The 21,581-nt window shown below is 40.0% G+C and overlaps 2 protein-coding genes across 8 annotated transcripts in view; one reads left to right on the plus strand and one right to left on the minus strand.

Annotated features, from left to right (window-relative positions):
* Positions 1-11,314, plus strand: part of CSNK1D (casein kinase 1 delta) — a 66,196-nt gene extending 54,882 nt beyond the window's left edge. Inside the window, exons 9-11 of one of the 3 annotated variants that reach the window (XR_007953367.1) lie at positions 8,661-8,726; positions 9,512-9,685; positions 11,092-11,314. Coding sequence is in view for 2 of the 3 variants with exons in the window: in XM_051995306.1 (XP_051851266.1) it covers positions 8,661-8,726; positions 9,512-9,601 (156 nt within the window). In the remaining variant the exon portion in view is untranslated. Of the gene's footprint in view, positions 1-8,660; positions 8,727-9,511; positions 9,769-11,091 lie in introns of those variants that run through there. The other 2 variants (XM_051995306.1, XM_051995307.1) reach the window with 2 other exon arrangements.
* SLC16A3 (solute carrier family 16 member 3) overlaps positions 9,860-21,581 on the minus strand; it is a 62,938-nt gene continuing 51,216 nt past the window's right edge. For all 5 annotated transcript variants that reach the window (XM_051995300.1, XM_051995305.1, XM_051995303.1 and 2 more), the window contains 4 exons: positions 18,135-18,383; positions 16,322-16,465; positions 14,513-15,277; positions 9,860-11,191 (listed from right to left, as the gene is read on the minus strand). In XM_051995300.1, coding sequence (XP_051851260.1) covers positions 10,905-11,191; positions 14,513-15,277; positions 16,322-16,465; positions 18,135-18,383 — 1,445 coding nt within the window. In that variant the 3' untranslated portion in view covers positions 9,860-10,904. The remainder of the gene's footprint in view (positions 11,192-14,512; positions 15,278-16,321; positions 16,466-18,134; positions 18,384-21,581) is intronic.

The following is a 21,581-nucleotide window of genomic DNA, read 5'->3' on the forward strand; positions in this document are numbered from 1 at the left end:
CTCTTTAGGGCATAAGCCCAGTAGAAACACTGCTGGATCAAAGGGTATGCACAGTTTGATAACTTTTTGAGCATAGTTCCAAATTGCTCTCCAGAATGGCTGGATGTGTTCACAATTCCTTCAACAATGTATCAGTGTTCCTGTTTTCCCACATGCCCTCCAACATTCCGCGTTGTCTTTCCCTGTCATTCTAGCCAATCTGACAGGTGTGTAGTGGTATTTCAGAATTGTCTTAATTTTCATTTCTCTGATTAATAATGATTTGGAGCATATTTTCATATGGCTAGAAATAGTTTTAATTTATTCGTCTGAGAATTGAATGTTCATACCCTTTGACCATTTATCAATTGGAGAATGGCTTGATTTCTTATAAATTAGAGTCAGTTCTCTATATATTTTGGAAATGAGGCCTTTATCATAACCTTGACTGTAAAAATGTTTTCCCAGTTTATTGTTTCCCTTCTAATCTTGTCTGCATTTGTTTTGTTTGTACAAAAACTTTTCAATTTGATATAATCAAAATTTTCTATTTTATGGTCAATAGTGATCTCTAGTTCTTCTTTGGTCATAAATTCCTCCCTCTTCCACAGGTCAGAGCACTTTTTAAAAAAAGGGAATGTCCCTCATTTGGGCAACACATTCATTAGGTTGCTTATAAATTTAACATTTTTTATGTTTTGGTTTTTTGATGGTGAACTTGAATAGTGTGGCTGAAATTTCTAACAATCCTCATAGTACTAAGCACTTTTGAAATGCCGATTTCAATGATTTAAAACTCTTCTTGTCACTTTCTGTACTGTGCTGTTTTGCAAGTCAAAAAGCAGAGTAATGGAATGACCCACCCAATCTCTAGAGACTTAGTTTCTTGGAAGGGAGTAGATTGGCTTGAGTATCCCTTTTGGGGAGGATTCATTCCAGCTTCAGAATTATTGGAGAGACTCCCTGAAAGATTAAAAATATAAGAGGCAAACTGATGAAATAATCATTCTGCTTGCTGTTAAGATAGTCTTCAATGCCCTTTTCAACTAACTGTCCCTGTGATAAGTTTCCCAGTAATACAGCTCTTTTAATATAAAAGTTCTTAGAGCTTGAGCCACTGCTGTTTACACACTAGTGGTTTTACTTGATAAGCTGCTTCATAGTTGTAGGAAGTCAGAATTTGTCAACATATGCTCAAACAAGATACACTGGGGCAGACATACTGTGCCTTTTCACTTCACCCTCTCTTACTTCCTAAGCTGGTTCTGTCTTAAAATCAGTGGCAGCATATGGGAAAAATAAAGACATTGAACAATCAATTTGTTCTGGAAACCTGATTTCCTACCTCCCTTCATGTTGTCACAGGCAACTTTGGGAATACCAGAGTCAAGTCAGAGTTTCTATCAGCCCACACATCCCAATTTGAAGAACTAAAAACTCATTTCAGAAGTATAGGACCTTGTGTTTGCCTTGTGCTATGAAAGCAAGAAGTTTAGATAGTGCCTTGTGCTAAGAAAGCATAAATTAATCTGGCCAGTAATCTAATGAAGAAGGCGGTGAGTACTAATCTCTCACATTATAGAGATGAAAACAGGTTCAGAGGCCCCAGAAAAAGAGCCTTGATTCAAGTTTCCAAGACATTCCTCTGCAGAAGTAATGGTTGCACTCCATATTAGTGCTTTGCTAACCAAACTCTATTGTTTTAAAGTCCATTTGATTTAATTTGCTCTTGTATTTAGAGTTTTCCCCTTCATCCCTCTTCTGTTGAGGGAATGAGACACATAGGGTTTTGCTGCAGGTATTTATCTACTGGGCAAGATGAGCAAAAGTCCAAGTTCTTTCTTTTTCCTTACTTTCTCACAAGTATGAGCCACAGGTCTTTGCTTTAAAGTAACTGGATTTTGGTCCTCTACATCATTGCCTTAAATTTGGAATAAGCCTCCAAAGTTACCTATTTCCCTAACCAAACAAGGAAATATGTTGTGCATCTCACAAGGACTTTCTGCTAAATGTTCATTTAATACTTAATTGTATTGTACAAGATGGACCTGCCTCCATTTTGTTTTCTCCTGCATCAGCATGTATGTCATGTAAAGCTCCATAAGGATTCGTTGAGTCTAAATGTTTTGAGTTTTTCTGATAACTTTCTGCATTCGCATCCCAAATTATTTGCTCTTGTTCGATCCTGACATTGACGTTTCTTGATGACGTAAAGATCTTTTTTGTTCCCCTTCCTCAATTGCTATGTGTATTTGAATTGTTCCACCCCCTTTCCCTGCTTCATATTCTTGACTGCACCTTTGTCTTTACAATTCTTTAAGCTTCCAAATGGGACATTCGGAGATCTCTGTTCTGTTTGCAGTTCTCAAATTGGCCCTTCCCGTTATGCTGTCCCCCTCATTCTCCCTCCCTTCCCCCACTGAAGTCAAAACTAATAATAGTTCTATATAATCAAGAGAGTCTTTTGAACTTTGTGCTTTCATCCCTCATAGTGTTTTATGGTGGATTGTGTGATTGGCTTTTGGTTTCTTTCTCCTCCTACTTTTTCAACTACACTTGTGATTTCATTGGGATGGAGAGCCCCTAGAATTTCCTTCCTGCCCTCACTTTCCAGGCACACTGAATCCAGGCCTTCCTGACTGAGATGTTAACTTTTATTATTTTTTTTATTCCTTATTCACTCAATTATTTGTTCATTTATTTTGTCTGTGCCTTTCTGTATGTACTACTGAGTACAGTCTAGGTCTCTTCAGTTTTCTACTGAAATTTAAACATGGAGTTCATGGTTCATTCTTTTCAATTTTTTCAAGACTATTGTTGGTCAATTTTAGAGTTTAGTACCCCAGAATCTCATTCATTTCCATTACAAACTGTAAATATTATGAGATTATCTGAAACTTAAATGAACCATCAAATGTACTGATGTGTGTATTTTCTCCCCACAAGAGGGCATATAAAACTTCATTTTCCTCACTCCCTTGAGTCAGGCAGAGATTTGCTAAAAATCCAACCCAAACTCTTCAGTCACAAGGATAAAACAGCTCTGAGTGGGTTTAAGTAGTAAATTGTGTTTGCATTAAGATTACTTGGAAGTCAAGTAGACCATTCAGTAGGAAATGGATTTGGCACTGCCAAATTTTGCCTTGGTATAATAGTTAAGAAAATGCTTGTGTTTTGATTTGTGGATTTTAAAAAATGTTTCCATTGTCTTCTGGTCACCATTAGAATCTTAGAACCCCCTAAGATAGTTTAGAGATCATCTGGACCAAAACTTCCACTTGGAGAATAAGAATAGTATTAATAGTTAACACTTTAACAACAAAATTACAGGGTAGCTTAAGGTCTTTAAATATATTAACATTATTTCATTTGATCCTTGAAAACTCTGAGGTAGTTGCTGTTATTCCCATTTTACAAATGAAAGACAGGCTTAAAGTGGCTTGCCTCAGGATCACACCAACAATAATAAGTATTTTCCGTAAGATTTAAACCCTTCCTGACTTCCAGCATGTTATCTACCAAACTTGCTGTAATATCCTTTCTATTTAGCATCCTTGGCTAATTCTAAGTACAGAAATCAATTTAAAGGGAAAAAAAATCTGGAGAAAGGTAAAGAATGCATTACTAAAAGGAGGGAAGAAGCTTTGAGATATTCTTGTCAGAAATCAGCAGGAAGAAAAATGATATTAGAGAGACCCTTGAAAAAAATATATCATCTCTGTATCATTCCTTAAGTCATAGCATATCTTTTCAGTAAGCCAGAAGTCAAACCAAATGGAAGAATTCCACCTACTTTTAAGACAGTGGAAAATGCTGGAAATCTGCAAGAAGTAGTGCTTGTGAAAATTCCTTATGTGACACTTAACCTGTATACAGAATATTCCTTCCTTGCTTCCCTAAGAGATGAGTTCAAGGCAATGAAATAAGCATGAGGAGAGAACCCAGGATTGGAAAAAATCTTGGGTTGCTTTCTGTAGATCAATAAGCTGATCCTCTTCCAAGTACTTATCAAATACAGATTGGTATAAGCATAGCTTGGCTCACAGCATATACTTGGCTATAGAAGAATTTTCTCCTTGTTTTGCTATACAGAACAACTACTAAAAGGAGTTAGGCTACAAAGACTTAGGTGGGATTTGTGATCCTGAATGAATGGTTTAATAATTCTGGACCTCAGTTTTCCTGTAAAATGAACGAATTATCTCTAAGATCCCAGCTCAGTCCTATGATCCATTGACACTTCTTTATTCTGCCTATATTTGCTTTGATCTGGCCATAAAAGTAAGTAATATTTAATCCAACACCTTCCACAATTTGAGAATTTCCACAATATATAGAACTGCAAATAGTAGCTCTCTCTTAATTATCAAGGGGTCAAGTTATTAACTCATTTTGTAGCCCAGGAATTCATAATTAGGACTAGGGAGAAGCACTTAAACATCTCTGAATACAAAGTATCATTTTGTGTGATCTGTAGAATATCCTATTAATTTAGAGAAATCTATAGAAAGAGATTGTATGAGGGCTGGTATGGTGTTATTGGCCTGTCACAAAATCTTTTACTTCTGGCTCTGCTCCTAACTACTTATGTAAATGTTGCGCAAGATAGCCAAGTTTTCAGGATCTCTGGTTCCCTTAGGGATAAAAGTAAGCATGCTAAACTAAATTATTTCTAAGATCTCTTCAGCTTTACCATTCTAAAAATCTATTAATCGGTCTTATTTGGTTATCAAATTTCATTGGTCAGCATTCTCCCAGTAAAAGTCCTCCATATAGTTGGGCTAGAAATCTAGAAACAGAAGCTAATTTTGTCCCTTGGGCAGTTATGAAGAAAGTTATTTGGAGTGGTGTAGAATCTCAATTCTTGTTGGAGTCTAGACCCAAGATTGATGTAAATTGAGGAAAGCCCCAAGTGCTCTAAGGAAAACATAGACATACCTACATGGTATGACCACAAAAGCAGAGGCCAAACCAGAGGATCTCTCCACATCCATTTTCAGATCTTGTTATTCTATTCTAATTTTCTCTTCCAGATGGCTGAATTAGCCAAGTGATCCCTTTTACAGGTCATAAAAAAGGCCTAACACTACAACTGTACCAAAGGGGAAGAAAACTAACAGACTGTTAAAATCAGAAAAGCAGCATTGGTCTTAGAGTGGTCATTGGTAAATTAATTCTTTACTGAAGAATCCACACACCTTATTCAAGAAATTAAAAGGCAGGGTTTTTTCCTCTCTAGTTTGCTTTATTATTTATCTGTCAAATCCACTTCCAAAGTCTAGTTCAAAAGTAGTTAATTGAAAAAGATTGGCTCCTACTACTTGAACAGTAGCAAATATTTTTATGAAGGTGATTTTCCTTCTTTTGTTTGACAAGATCTACTTTGGGGAAGGACATTTTGTGCTGAATTAAGAGAATTCTGGTATTACTATAGTTACTGAATCACCAATTTGGAATGATTTCAAAAGCCATAATCGTGCAACCTCTACATAACCAAAAAAATTTTTTTTTTTTTTTTACAAAATTGTTGATAAATGGTCAATCCAGCTTCCAATGAAAGGGAAGTTCACTGCTTTTTTTTTTTTTTTTTTTGAGACAACTCTAATAGTTGGCAGTTTTTTTTTCCTCTTATCAAACCAAATTCTAACTCTCTACAACTTACACCTGAGGATCCCAGTGTTAGTACTCAGTTAAATTGCCCGAGATATGTAGCCAGCTTATTGTTCTGCTGCACAGGTAAATAAATAAAAATACCAGAGATCCCTTCTGCCATTTCTTTTCATGGGGAGAAAAGAGAATGAAATGGGATTCTGAAAAACAAAATGCAATTATAATGACAGTATCAAAGCAACACCATCTCATGTAAATTGTTTCATGCCTCCATTTCTTAAATGAAAATTAATTTTTCCAACACAAGTCTTATGACATAAATATTTATTCAAGTGTACAATAGTTCACCAGAAAAACAGGTGACAAATCCACAGTAAAATCCACATGCCACATTTTAAATGCATTTATACAGAAGCCAGTTGTAAGGGAGTTTAAAATAACTTCAGGATAGGCTTAGGATTCGGGTTGAATAGTTCTTAGTTCAGAAGCTCCCTTGATCCTACCCCTTCACTTATTCTCTTCCCTCAGACCCACCTAATTCCTCTTCAGACATAAAATATTCTTGAAACAAAAGCTGGTCTTGGGAAATTTTCAAGGCACATTTAGGTATGTGGTTTAGCTTCATTTATATAGCACTCCAGTGGAATCAAGGAAAGGCTCCAGAAAAGAGCTCCCCTTTATTCCCGCAGTGAGTAAAGGAAAACAGTGGGCCCTATTCCCATTGACCTTTCTTCCCTCCCCTTCTATTAGAAGACTTTTCTAAGGGAGGAAATACTAAAACATTTCTTACCAGCCTTTTGCATCTATAAAAGGGACTTTGTTTAGCAACTGTTTTTTTGTCCAGAAAGTTCTTAAGAGTTTTCTTAGCTATAGAACAAATGTAACTGACCAGTGACCATTTGTGATATGTGAGCAGGAACTCCATTCATACAACATATCTCCTGGCCCAACTTTTGCTCGTAAAGTTTTTCTATGTCCTACATAGAGCTTTGTTTTAAAGATAAAGTAGGTTTCAATGACAGGATGCCATTTACAAGGGAAAAACATGGCTACTAGGTATCCTAGCATTTAGAGGCTAGAGAAGGCATTTGTTTTCTCAAGATACAATCACCTAAAATCATGAGCCCCTTACTTTGAGGGTCAATTTAAGTTTAAAGAACTTCCCTAGTGTCATGGGATAAGCTGGAAAAATTATTCTTTTGAAATAAGATTTTCTTAACCCCTTTATTCATGTTCCTAGAGCATCAGTCCATCAAAAATTTGGGCAGCATTCAGATTTTTTTTTAATCAGTACTTTAAAAAAAGTTACTTTTAAAATACATTGTTTTTACTAACTTCCAATTAATTTTGTCCTTTTATTTGTACTCATGAGGGGAGGGGGAATGAAGGAAGAGTATTTACCATTTTATCTTCTACATCTTTGGTGATTTTCAGTTGTTAAATTTGAAGCTGGTTGTAGGAACATGAGAAGATTGGAATCACTTCAGGGTGTAACCCACAGGGAGACAATTAAGAACCAGAAGACCAAGCCTGGGCACCATTTGATCTACGGAAGGATCAGGCATTCCCTGTCCTTTGTAGAATTCACCTTTAATAAAAAGAGGTTGCATAGATCTTGGAGACCAAACCCCTCACCTTTAAGAATGAAGGAAACTCCCCACCAAAACCATTCAATAATAAGAGCTAAGAATTGCAGGCTATATTACCTGTGCCCTAAGATGTGTCAGAACATTCAGGTATCTTGATCTCAGAATTATTTAACTCTCAAAAAAACCCCAGCTATATTAAGTTGTTTTTAGCATGGCCAAATGCAGTCATTAATTATATTGTTGCCAGACTGACTGACTCTTGGTCTCCTTTCCTCATTTCTTCTGACTTTGATCTCCCTTGGAGGATGAGACTGGAGAAAGTAGAGTCAGTCATTTCTTATTCACCTTAGTGTAGTGAAGGAACTGGGAGAATGGGTTAAGGGAGTTGGTGTGGTCAGAGAGATGAACATCTTCTTAGTCTAACATGATTACAACTTACAGTTGAGCTGAAAAAAGAAGGTATACCTACTAGGGTGAGACAAGAACCATCATGGTGGCTTCTTACCTTGGTCAAAGAGTTTAAGGAGCCTGAATTGGATTCAGCTACAGCCTTTTGGAAGAGTTTTGATAAAAATTCAGTCCAGAGGATAAAGCCAGAAAGATATATAACTTCTGTTCAGAACAAACTATTTTAAATCTTTCCCCCCCAAGATTAAAAGACTAAGTTGAAGTTAAAGGAGCAAAGAATAACACCAGCTGCATCTGTGGCCATCTGCATTGTTCTGCATATAGAGAATCCTTAAGGCAGTGGTTAACTGAGTTGCTTCCCAAGTTTAGGATACACTGGACTCTTGACAGCAGCAGGACTTCTACAGGTCCCTATGTGTGCAAGTTTATGTTGCTTTCATCTCCCCAGCCCTGTCCTAGCAGAATAATCAAGAATTGGAGGACAAGAAAAGCCACATGAAATTCTGGACCCACTGTTTCTCCCCAGTGGTAGTGGAAGTACAAGGCAGATATTTAATACTGTCATTTTCTCTCCTACAATGAGGGTCCCTCCAAGGGTTTTTTCAGCAGGGTTTTTTCAGCAGCTTGTTCTGGTTCAGTACAATGAAGCTGCACTAGGGAGAGACTCAGATTTGAGAAAGAGAAAAAAAGAGCTAATAAGATGAACCCACCAAAATAAGCCATAAACAGAAATTGAAAGACTGTCAACCAGCTAAAATTGAGACCTACAGGAAAGAGATGAAAAGGGAACTAAGACTAAATTTTGTCTATAGGGCTCTTACCTGTCCACATGTAATGCCCCTTTATATACATATATATGCATACACACATGTATATACATAACATGCATGTGTACACAAACATGTGTAATATACACATGTATATATCTATACATATACATGTGTATGTGAAAACATATGTGTACATATGTGTATATATAGATATATGTGTGTACATATATCTATCTGTATATCTATGAAAGGGAAAGGAAATAAAGTTTGGGCCCCTTCCCTCTTTCCTTCTTCCTTCCCCCAGACTCCAAGGTCAAAGAAGGTCCTTTTCCCCCTTCCAGTTGGACATATGGACAAGCCAACAAACAAGGTTGGCCATCTATTTTCTATGCCTGCCTCTTCCTCTCCCTTCTAAAAGCTCATTCTTTTCACCTGCTACCTAGACTCTAGCCACAGAGCCCTGAGATAGCTATACCCACAGAGCCAGAAGTGAGATGCTTGTATTGTTTCACTTCTGCCTGAGGACTGAGGCTCAATCAAGAGGCCTGGATTCTCTACCCTGTTCCACATCTCTAAGGGCAGGAACAGCTTTCTCAGGCTGGACTTTCTCCTAAATCACAGTGAAGCTGTTTTGGCAAATCTCAAGTCACTTAGATCTGTGCTAGATCAAATGGCCAGGTTGCTAATCCAACTTTTGACTCAGCCAGGGTCTCAGGCAGCCATTGGCAGGCGATAAGGCGTTGATAAGGGGTGGTGGGGATGGAAAGGAGAAACAAAGACAGTAAGGCGGCAGAAAGGGAGAAGAGAGAGGTACTTTAGAAGAGGCACTTTCACCAGTTGCCTCTGATACTGCTCAGAGGTGCCAAAGCCGTAGATTCTGTCTGGTGGAACAGGGTAGCCTTCATCCAAAGCTAAATTTGAGGAGACTGGTCTCTTGTAGTGGCAGGCCACAACCAAGAATCCAGGTTTTAAGATCCACAGTGGGATGAGTGGATGAGGAATTCTTAGGCATTTCCAGGATAGACTGGGTGGTTCAGGGGTGGTGCGAAAGAAAGGGAGAAGAGGAGGGGAAAACTGCCTCTTCTGTGGAGTTTTTATTTCAGGGTCCAGAAACCAGGTTTAAGACATCAGCTCTTTATTGCTTTTCGTTTACAGAGGAGCAGGGAGATGTCATCTCGCCGGCTGCATGCAGCCCGCCAGGGGGCCCGCTGCTGTCCCCAGCGCCTCCGTCGAACCACGTACTGAGGCGGTCTGCACCCGGCCTCTTCTCACAGGCCGGGCTCCGCCAGCCATGCAGGACCTCAGGCAGTCCACCAGCCAGGAGGGCAGGTGGGTGTGTGTCAACCTAGGGCACCACTGCAGAAAGGATGGGGGGAGGGAGGGGTTGGTCTGGATGGGGTGGGGTGGGGCGGGCCTGCTCCAAGTGAGCTGGGCTGACTGGGAGGCTCGAGGAACTGGGCCAAAAGGAGGTGTTTTCCATAGTCAATCAGAGGGAGACAGGAATGGAAGGCAGCAGAAAGTTTTGTTGTATTTTTTTATGATAGGGAAGAAAAACACAGGTGGTGACTCAAACTATCCTCTAAGTGGTCTTGGTATCATCCTGAAGCTTGTATTCTAGCCACTCATGGATGCCCCATTCATTTCTGTAAGGTCATGTGAAAAGTGCACAGCTTCCTAGGATGGCCAGAAAGGGAAGTCCCCAACCCAAGCCCCCACATATGCATATATGCTGGCCCACAGCCTCTATTAATACCAACTATTTTGGTTTCTCCATCTGAATGCCACCCATAACTAAACTTCTGTGCAATTTACAATAAAAACACCACTTTAAAAATTGACTCATGTAGACAAGAAAACAAAATCATTTGGGAGAAACATTTCCTTAACAAAAATAAGCCATAAAAAATGATATTTTAGGTTGAGTTAATGTCATAGGGCTCCCAGATTTTATGAACGTCCCAGAAAAGGACCAAGTTCCTGAGGCTCATTTGATCCCAAGCTGCATATTTATCGCAAACTACCCAAATGTCAGGATCCCTTGCTCTTAACATTGAGGAGTAAGTTATGTGCTAGCAACATCAAAAATGAAAAAGGAGAACCACAGTTGAGCAACATTAGAAATAGGAAAAGCCTGATTCCCCCCATCCACCCCAATTACCCATCTTTTCCTAATTCACTCCTCAAACCCTGATTAAAATAATTTTTTCTTTTGAAGTATGAGTTTTTAGGTACTTCAGCACAGCAACACTGCTGAAACTGGATCAGCACAGGCTATAGCGTTCCCTGGTATAAAAATGTTGTAACCGTGAAGCTTGGCTTCTCCACAGCAGCACTGATTTGGAACGAGATGTTTCCAACTCCTCCTTCCTCCCCACTCCCAACTCCCCACTTCCCCCCAAAAAAACTGATCACGTGATGATCCGCCCACCAGGCAACCAGAGTCAAGTCGATGGCCCCACCCTAAAGCTAGACCTATTTCTAAAATAAATAAGAGTGTTGAAATTCTTTGTACCTTTTCCCTCAACCCTCTCCCTCCCCAGGCTCCCATTCAGACAGAGGTCTCTGGGCTGGTCACAATCTCCCCATTTTTCTCAGGCTCTGCTTTCAAGAAGCACTCCACTTGCACACAATCCATTTTAGTTTCCTCAGAGGCTTTGTCTTCCAGCCTGTCCAGCTCCTCCCTCTCCACCACCTCTTTTTTGGTCTGAGGTTCTTCCGATTTTTTCTTAATGCAGAAGATGTTGCCCAGAGCCAGCACCAGGGCAGCGGTGACCACCTCAGCTCCTGCCAGGATAAACACGTACTTGTAGATGTGAGTCGCATCCAGGAGTTTGCCTGAAAAAAAGGACAAGGAGTCATACCCTGCTCATGCAAGATGAAATATTGTTAACACGTAGGCCGCAACCTGAAAAATAACCTGGAATGAGTTTTCCCACTAAAATCTATCGATTGTGCCTAGTTAGTGTCTGTTTCTGACCTTTGTGAGGATTCTCAGGAACAGTCTATGGACACATCTCACTCCCCTGCTCCCTGCCCCAAATCCTGAGTCAATATTTGTCTTTTATGCTCCTTTTTTCATACTTGGGTTTGATTTTGTTTTGTTTTTTAATCTTTTGAGTTAGTCTTTATTAATTCCAAACTGAAGGCTCCACTGGCTGAGAATGCCCTTCTATCAACTGCCATATATGCATATCTCTTTTCTTTTTTTCATTTCTCTCACCTGTCCTTTTTCCTTTTAACCTCAGTAAATCTTTATAAACCTTTTAACCTCAGTAACATGTGGAACTTGTTCATCTGAGTGATGATACAAGATGAAAATTGTTAATAGGTTCAAGAATTGTTTAAATAAATTCATGAATTTATTTTGCATAATGCATAATTAAAGGACGTTAGGACATCCCTATCCTTTTGAAGGTATCTATCAGAAAGAACTTCTATATTATGCTCTTAAATAACATATCCTTTTGGTGCCAAATACCCAGAGACAGGATACTGGGTTGGCCCATTGCCCTGAAACGTTATGACATTTCTTAGGATCTGAACCCTTAGCCCTGTCTTGGTACCAGTGAGTATTGCTTAACTCCACTAGAAACACTTGGGTTAACTAGGTTGCTTGTCTCTGTCTCAGGTGGTATCAGAAGGACTCACCAGGGGGTTAATGGAAGGTTTGTTTGCTTTGGTTCTCTGGTAAGGATGAGCCTTGCAGAAAGCAGGTGTCCCCCAAACTTTAACGGAGTACCCTGCTTCTTCTGAGGCCATACACCTCAGGCCCAGTGTCCAGTATCCTCGGGTAGCAGGATCAGCCAGTAAACATTTATTAACCACCTGGCCCTGTGCTAAGTGCTAGGGATACAAAAAGGAGCGAAAGACAATGCCTGCCCTCAAAGAGATTAGGACAATGTTTTAAGTAAGGCTTCACCTTCCCTCTCATAAAATCCATCCAATTATCCCTCTGTCCTTAGATTAGGGTTTGAATTTTAAAACAGATTTGACCTCAGTCTTATGTCACTACTATTTCCTTCCAAATAAAAATTAGGACCAATCAAAGTGCAGAGTGTGTGCAGAGAGAACTTAAAAAAAAAAAGATTCTCTAAAGAAATTAGTTGTTTTTTTTTTTTTAAAAGGGACCTAATAATGATTTAGAGGTCTAGGATTATAAAGATTGAAGTCATTTAGGCTACCCCAAAAAGGCAGTCCTATCTCTGAACACCTCCAAGGGCAAGGAATTACTTCATTTAGTTACAAATATTCACTATAGTACTATAGTTAAAAACTTGAAGATACTTGATCCCTGATAAAATGAGTTAGCCCAAGGACAAGAAGTTGAGGCTCTCTTCCTTCCAGGATCAGGTTTCTTCTCATCTAGACTACTTTGAATTCTCATTTTAAAATTATCTTTTCCAACTGATTTTTCTAAGCAACAGTTGTGAAGATGTATTTCACTCACTCTCCCCTTTTCCCACCGTACATTACTATTAAGAAAGTTTGCTTCTTTAGTTAACCTCTTTAAAGTGTATCTTTCTCTCTCCGAAAGGGAAAATGAAAACCAAGATTGTTTTTTCCTTCATTCCATTTTGTTACCTTATAATGAGACTAAGCAATTTCAAAAGTTGTTGGAAACTGATGGGAACAGAACCTCAGTAGTATATAAATAATTAATCTTGTTCCCCTTGTGGGAATCCCAATTTTTCTCCTGAAAGGAACTGAAGAATGAGTTTTAACTACTTGGAATCCTACTCTCTGCATTTTCTATTGCCAGTCCAGGGGCATTGACATATTTGGTTAGTATCAAAAGGTGATATTGTATTATTTTCATAAGTGTAAATCTTCAAGTTCCGGGACTCATCACATAAGGCACAAACAGGCATTCCTTCCCTTCCCCACCCTCCTCAAACAAAGCTGGACTTGGGCCTCAGACACCAAGAAACAGGCTAATTTTCTTTAGGTTGGAAATTAGAAACACATAGGTTGGAGGTGAAGAGTGGGCTTGTGTTTGGGTCGTAATCTGATGCTGAAGATAGCCTGATGAAGTGGAAAGGATTCAGACCCAGAAGTCAGAAATCTGGATCTAGTCCCAGATTTGACATTAATTAGTTATGGGACCCTAAGAATCATTTAACTTGTCCGAGTTTTATTGTTTCTGTAAAGTGAAAGAGCTGCATCAGGTAATCAGTCACTCTTTAAAAATCTGTTAGTACCCTATCATTAACCTAGATTTGAGAAGGGGGGACAATAGTGCTGTATTGGTAGCTACAAAATATGTGTGTGTGTGTGTGTGAGTGTATACACATATGTGTGTGTGTATATATATATAAAACATATGTAATGTGTAAGTATATAATATATAAATGTATAACGTATATTATATACATAATATATATTATACATATTTATATTGCATATTCACTTACATATACATATTTATATGCATAATGTATCAGAAATATATGTAAGATGTGTAAATATATGAATGTATGATATTTAATATATAAGTATATGTCTAATACATATATTAAATAATATTTATATTACATGTACATTTATATTTTTATATGAATGATTTATTATAAATATAATGTATGTAAATAATTATCTAAATATATGTGAATTATTTTATATCTATGCATATGTATATATGAAAACAAACAGAAGAAGGCATTCCAGAATATTGGATAGAACCACTCTGTGAAAGGAGTGGGTGGTATTATAAGGGAGAGGAAAGTCCAGATCTGCATGGATGAAGGGAGTCACTGTGCTAATGGGACCCTGGATCCATGAAGGTATACCCCAGTCCTACCACATTCCTTTCCCCAGAAGTAGAGACAAGGCAGGAGGATATTGTGGACAGAGACTTTAGTTACCAACCCCAGTCCTAAGGTGAATTCTCACCTCCTGGAAACAAAGCCCAAACAGATCAAGAGTGATGTGTAGTCTCCCAATGAAAATCCCTACAAGGGTCTGGCCTGTGCTTTCCTTACTGAGCAAGTGACCGGCCTCATTAATGAAGGAAAAAAAGTTTTGACAACAATGACTATTTTTGTGAGCATCACATAAAGGTGTGAGATTAGCTATTAGCTATGTGTCACTACTGGGTCATTCCTAGAAAGGAGAAGGATAATTAATGGCATTGATGTGAAAGTGAGAAAAGACACTCACCTCCAGAAGGGGGTCCAATTAACACAGCAATCGCCTCCATTAGCAGCACAAGGCCGATGGCGCTGGAGAACTTTTGGGTGCCAACAATGGCCATGAGCACTTCAAACTGTAAGGCTCCTACCATGCCGTAGGATATGCCAAAAAAGATGCAGAAGACCACCAGGCCGGTGTAGGAGTCCGACATGGAGCCTATGAGATCAGTGAAGCCGTTGAAGAACATGGCAAAACTGAAGAGGTAGACACAGCGTGGCCGCACCCACTTGGTCCCAGCCACAAATCCACAGAGGGGCCGGGCAAAAATGTCAATGAAGCCAAGAATGGTCAGCAGGAAGGCCGCCTTGGTGTCGTACACCCCCATGTCCTTGGCGTAGCTTACCACGAAAACCGGCGGAACAAAGAGCCCCAGGACCAGAATGGAAGCTGCCACCGTGTAGACCACAAAGCCACGGTCCTTGAAAACGCTGAAGTCCAGAAGCTTCTTTGACTTCTTCTTCGATGTGGCCTTAGAGCCTTCAAGCTTCTTGGGACCTTCCAGAGGCCTCATCAGGGCCCCACATACACAACAGTTCAGCAGCATGGCCCCCAGAATGAGGAAGCCCCCTCGCCATCCATAAACATCCTGTAAGATCTGTCCCAGGGGAGAGAGTGCGCAAAGAAACACAGGGCTCCCCGCAGCAGAGAGACCGTTGGCTATCGGGCGCCTCTTGTCAAAATAACGGTTGAGCATGATGAGGGAGGGCTGGAAGTTGAGTGCCAGGCCCAGGCCTTGGAAAGAGCAACAAGAACGAGCTTAGAACCTATGGGGCGGGCTCAGCTAATCAATCCTTTCCAGAGGTACCTCCCCCCCCCCATTAATCTGATCTGGGATCCACTGTCATTGACTCCAGCCACACTTTTTTCCTCTTATTCCATTTAATGATTACAATCGGCCTTCTATGTAAAAATGATTTGGGGGAAAGGGGCAAAGTTTCTATGTCACTGGGTTCACTTGTGCACCTCCTCCCCATTATGTTAGTAATCTTTTTACCATCAATCAGCACAAGAAAAACATACCTCTACAAAGGTGAATCTCCTGTCCAAAATTCTGTGATCCATTAGAAGGCTATATGTAAATGACTTTCATTTAGTCTAGTTGATTTTGTTGTTATTATTATTATTTTTTTTTCCCCTCACAAATACAAAACCCTTATCTCTGGGATCAAAATTGAGAGAAACAAGGCATCTGATCTCTGTGAAGCTAGCCAACCCCTCGAGTTTATATTTCAGCTAGAAAGAATCTCGTCTCTTTATCCTGGGTCCAGTGATCTCCTCCTCTACATACATATATATATTATGTATATACCCCTAGAGAAGTGACCTCTCCTCTCTCTTCATTGGCAATGGCCACAAGAGGATCACAAAAATCCATTGAACTCCATAGATACCTGGGCAAGGTCAGGTCAAATACATGCTAATGAATCAGTGGCCTTTCCATTGCACTCTTTTATCCTGAGTTGATATCATCCCAGGAGGATTCATTGGAAAACACTGGACAAGAAAATAATGGCTACAAACCTGACTGCCCCACCCCTCTCCAGGGTGGTGAGCCAAGGAGGCAATGGGCAATAAGCGTGAAGCCCTACAGGAATGCCATTTGTTATTCCACATTATCTAGGATATTGAGTCCCCTTGGTAACTTGTGGGAGGTAGGAGGCTGCTTGCAGTTCATAGGATCCCTCCTGGGGGCTTCAGATCACAGGAAGCTGCCTGTGTTAAAAGCTTAATAACCTACATGTGATTTCTGACCCTTGTCTGAGCTCTGGTACTTACCAGTGATGACTCCAGCTGTGAGGTAGAGCTGAATAATGCTGGTGCAGAAGGAGGCAGCCACCATCCCCATTGAGGCAAAGAGACCACCCACCAGCATGACCGGCCGGCAGCCAAACTTGTTCACACACACACTACACAATGGACCTGAGAAGCAGAAACGAGACTTACTGGGAGCCTAAGACTGCAATCTTCTTGTCCATCCTTCTCCAACCTCTGAAATGACCTACCACTACCAGCTTTTAATTGCCACAAGTCATTTTTATTTTCTCTCCTGATGCCACGTGCATCAGGCATCAGGTCTAAAAAGCTGCAATAATTAATAATGAAGTCTTTTGTGCAAGAAAAGGACACATCAGGAACATGCGTTTTTCCAGCAACGATAGCGGGTTTGTACTTCATCCACACAATTTTGAAATGATTTTGCTGGGGGCAACTGCAGCTTTTGTGATTGTAGAATGGAGTCACCATCCAGACCCACTGAGCTTAAAAACCAGAAACATTCTGTAGTTGATCTGCCTAGGCCAGGCCCCACTTATGCACTTTTATTCTTCTCAGAAATAGTCTTAACTGTTCTTTTGTATGGTACCCCATTATAGTGAGTTTCCACAGGCAGACTGTTCTTTTGTATGATACCCCGTTATAGTGAGTTTCCACAAGCAGAGATTCTGTAACAAGGGTTTTACTCCAAACTAATTTATTTCCAGTATCATGACATTTGTTCAGTATACATGTGTGTGCCTACTGGGTAACCCTGGAGGGCTGTGCCCCTGCCAATTCTGGGTACCTAGCCAATGTACCCTGTCTCAACAAGACTTCTACAATGCTCTTTATTTGAAGATTATAGCTGAATAGAAATTTTATATTATTTATCTAGATATCTAGAATTCTTTATTATTGTAAACCACTGCTTGCTTTCATTAGTTCAGATGATCAAGAATGATCTGTATTTCAATGATGAACACCTTGCTACCTTGTCTTATGATAAGATCCTTTTGGTACTTGAATGACTAATCACTTGCCATATGCTGATTTTTCTCCTCAAAATTTCAGTCAGTATACTTAGTACTTGGGAAGCTAAAAAGGAAGTGTAGAAATAATCTATTGCAAACCCCTTATTTTACAAAGGAAAAAAGCTATTAGATATAAGATAAGCACATAGCAGAGCTCTGGGATTCAAACTTGCTTTGTCTAGCCTCTATTTGAAAAGGCTTTTTCACTACAATGTTATATTAGGCCTATTTTTTTATTTTTTTTGCTGAGTCAGTTGGGGTTAAATGACTTGATCAGACTCACACAGCTAGGAAAATGTCTGAGGGCAAATTTCAACTCAGGTCCTCCTGACTTCAGGTCTGGTGCTCTATCCACTGCACCACCTAGCTGCCCCAGGCCTATATTACATGGGAGAAAATTGAGACAAGAAATTCAGACCAAGTCAGAGACAGCACAGATCCAGAGTTAGATTCAAAAAATCTTGAAATCTAGTCCTTGAGAAAAACAATGGATGCAAGGGCTAGAAGGCCCCTCAGTGCTTTAATCATACAAATTAAGCTCTGTAGATTTGATTAGGAAGAGTAGCAGTCAACCTAAATGAACAGGTCTGGACAAAGGAATGGTTTAATTATAAAAGAAACTGGAAAGGTTCCAGCAATGGGTCCTCCCCATCCTAACTCCTACATCCCTGAACTGCGCTTGCTTCTTCAATTCCCCTCCCCCCCCTCCCTTTACCCTGTGCCTGTACTTTCTTTGCAGATTTGGGAGTGACACATGGGTTCTGAGGGATCCCTCCCTCAAGCACTCCCACTTCTCTTCTCACCTGTCCCATAAAGCATGGCCAGCAGGATAGAGGAGATCCAAGCTGTGTCACTGTAGCCGATGTCAAACTCCCGGATGAGCTCCTTGAAGAAGACGCTGACCGCTTTGGGGAAAGCGTAGGAGAAGCCCGTGATGATGAAACAGCCGAAGAGGATGGCCCAGCCCCAGCCCCCGTCTGGGGCCTTGACACCTGAAGGTCCATCATCAGCCACCACCACTCCCATGCTCTCGCGCGGGGACTCCGAAGTGTCTGAGAAGGAAAGACAGAAGATTGCACTCCGGGTCCCCAGGGAGATAATCTCATCCAAGACTCGGCCCATTTAGGGAGGACAGAGTTACACAAGCAAGAGAAATAAGGATCATACATCAGTTATCCACCCCATGCCAGGGAACTGCGAAACCAGCTTTGAAACAATTTAATTCTGAGACATTGGCTCCGCTGGGAGGTATTTTTAAAGGGTCAAGACAGAGAGAACAAATTACATGGGCCTTTCCATCCCAAAATCCCAGTGGATCTTGTTCATGCGGTATCCTTCACCTCCCTTCTGAAGGGCTGAGATTTCCACCATCTTAATTTATGGTTGGTCAAATGGAGGCCCATGAGATCAAGTAATAAGAGTGAAGTCGCTATAAAATGAACATTTTTGCCTATCAACTTAACCATACTCTTCCAGTTCCCCTAATCCATCTCAAAAATTTGGGAGGCAAGCCCCAGCCCTGAAGTCAGGAGTACACGAGTTCAAATTTGGCCTTAGACACTTCCTAGCTGGGTGACTCTGGACAAATCATTTAATCCCAATTGCCTCAGAAAAAAAATTTGGGAGAGCTGAGAGGTTTGTAATTGAGACTCCCAAAAGACCTTAGTACCTGAGATTCGATTGAGGGGGGATATTAATTAGAAGGCTGTTCTAATCTCTTCTTCCTCATCCTCCCACAGCTTAACAGGTACTAATCTTTTTTTTCTTCTTCTTCTTTTTTTTTTTTTTTTTAAAGGCTTCACCCACAGAAACTGCCTGGATTACAACCTCCCTCAAGGGAAAAAAAGGGGGGTTTAATAGAGCCTGAGACTTGAAACTGATGAGTTTTGGTTTTCACACTCATTCATTCCATCATCTCAGTTTAATGTGCCCTGAAACAGCTCCTTACTCCAAAGCTGACAAAGTAAAGTTGATTTTTATGAATTGTCAGTTGAAAGGAAGCATGCTTTGCCTACTAGGGCAATGAGGCATTGAAACAAAACACAAAGGAAGTATGTTTCCTCTAAAACCCTTTAAAAGATCAGAAAAATATTTGCCCAGGAGAGTTCAGTCATTAAACTACTGGAAACGACTGATGACATTATTTATTGACTCCTGATAATGTACCCAGCCTGAAGCCTGAATGCTGGAGCAAATGATATGCCAGTTATGTAACTAAATGCAAGTCATTTCTGCATTCCACATTCCCAAGAAAAGAAAGCAAATTATTAATGATAACTACTTCATCTAAGTCTCTTTACTAGGGACATCCCCCAAATATCACCAAACCAGTTAAAAATCACTGCCCCTTTGATGTTAGATCTACAAGGGGGACCTCAAAGATCAACTAGACCAGTTCTTTTATCTTATAAATGAGAAAATAGGCTCTGAAGGAAAAATCATTTATGCAAGGTAACACAAAGAGACGCATGCAAGTCTTAACAACCTGGGTCTCCTTGATTCTCAATTGAACGTTCTTTCCATCGTACCAGGGACCTCCCCACTAATCAGCAGAGGGCACTCTCACTCACTGCTTCCTTGCTCAAAAAGAGAAAATAGTTAACAGTAAAGGTTTCCAACTGCACCCCATCACTGCCTATTTGGAAGTCCCTTGTTTCACAAAACTTCCTGCAATTAGTTATCATTCCACCTGGAATCTGGGGACCTGACAGAATCCTCAGCATGTTAGTTTTTAATAAATATTTTTTGAATATTTAGTCTAGTAACAGAGAGGGATAACTACCACAGACTATGGTGGACAGTTAAGTTATATCCTCATCTTCCAAGGCACATTGTCACAAGTACTGTTTTCTTCCCAAAAGAAATGCAAAAACTGCAGCTTATCAAGTGACTCACTTGATGGCAGTTGATAAGTTGTAGTTTTTGCATTTCTGCCACGATTGAGTCACTTACAACTCATCAATGTCCTAATTAAACAGAACAACAATTTCCTAATTTCTTGCCTCAAGAAAAGAGACAGGTACAAAATAGACACCATTTAGGCACTCTGGGTTAAATATCATGAAAGCCCCCTCTGGAAAAAATTATAATATAAAATAAAAATTATATGATTATTTAAAAATATATAATAAATAAATAAAGCCCCCTCTAGACAATTTAAAGAAGAATGTAGAAAACATTCAATTCCTGGCACACAAGTATACTGCTCCCCAATACCCTTTCCTCCATGTTTACTGAGCCTGAGATAGTCTAAAGGGAGCGAACTTGGAAGATTTCTTGAAATTCACACAGCAGCATGCTGCATTTGGAAGGGACTGTGCTTTCTGTAAACCAGAAAAGGAATCTCATAGAGGCTGCCTGGGAAGATACAGGTGAACTCATTCATACAAAAGGGAAAAAAAAAACTTCACAATCCATGGAGTTCAACTGTGCCCATTCCCACTACAATTGGTGGAAATTAGATGGAGGAAGAATAAGACCTTTTTTTTCCAATTTTTTTTTTCAGATTTGTCCTGAAAATTTTGGTGATGAGCCCTAACCTGGCCACCAAACTAAATCAAGTGTCACTTATCAGCTAATCGCTCTTCCATCTGAAGGTACAGCTGGGTGTTAAGGTCCGGGAGGGATAGAGCTCTGGGTTTTATTTGCTAATTTTACAATGCTTCCAAAAACCAAACTGAAAAATTAATATTCCAGGGGCAAAACATCCTCCAGTTCCTGCATATGGGCACTGGCAGATAACAAGGAAGGGATGGCCAGAAGCCTTCAAAGTCCAGGGCCCTCTCTTTCCCCAAAGACTAGTGAAGGAGAGAAGGGGAATGCTTGAATACTAGGTTTAGAGATTCTGAACAGCAAAATTACTAAGGAATGACAAGATCCTGATAATACTAATCACTGAGGGGAGAGAAGGAGACAAAGGATTAATAACTCAAGAGAAAAACCTAATAAATAATGCCTGCCTAGGGGAGAACTTCCCAGGCACTCTGGGCCAATTCATTTAGCAGATTTTCTAAAAAAACAAACACCAGAGTCTGCACTCTAAGTTAGACAAGAGAAGGTCGGGAAAATTTAAAGCCAGTTAGAACTCAAAGGCCATCCCTGATGTATTTTGTGACTTGAAAGTATCCCCTTGCTTCACGAGGTAAGGAACTCCAAAACAGAACATGTTGTGCTGCTCTTCCTCAACAGGCTAAAAAGCTTTTAACTCCCATTCGAGCCAGTAAGACATGCTCTTCCTCATAAAGGGCTGT

The sequence above is a fragment of the Antechinus flavipes genome, chromosome 4 (assembly GCF_016432865.1).
Source record: "Antechinus flavipes isolate AdamAnt ecotype Samford, QLD, Australia chromosome 4, AdamAnt_v2, whole genome shotgun sequence".
NCBI lineage: Eukaryota > Metazoa > Chordata > Mammalia > Dasyuromorphia > Dasyuridae > Antechinus > Antechinus flavipes.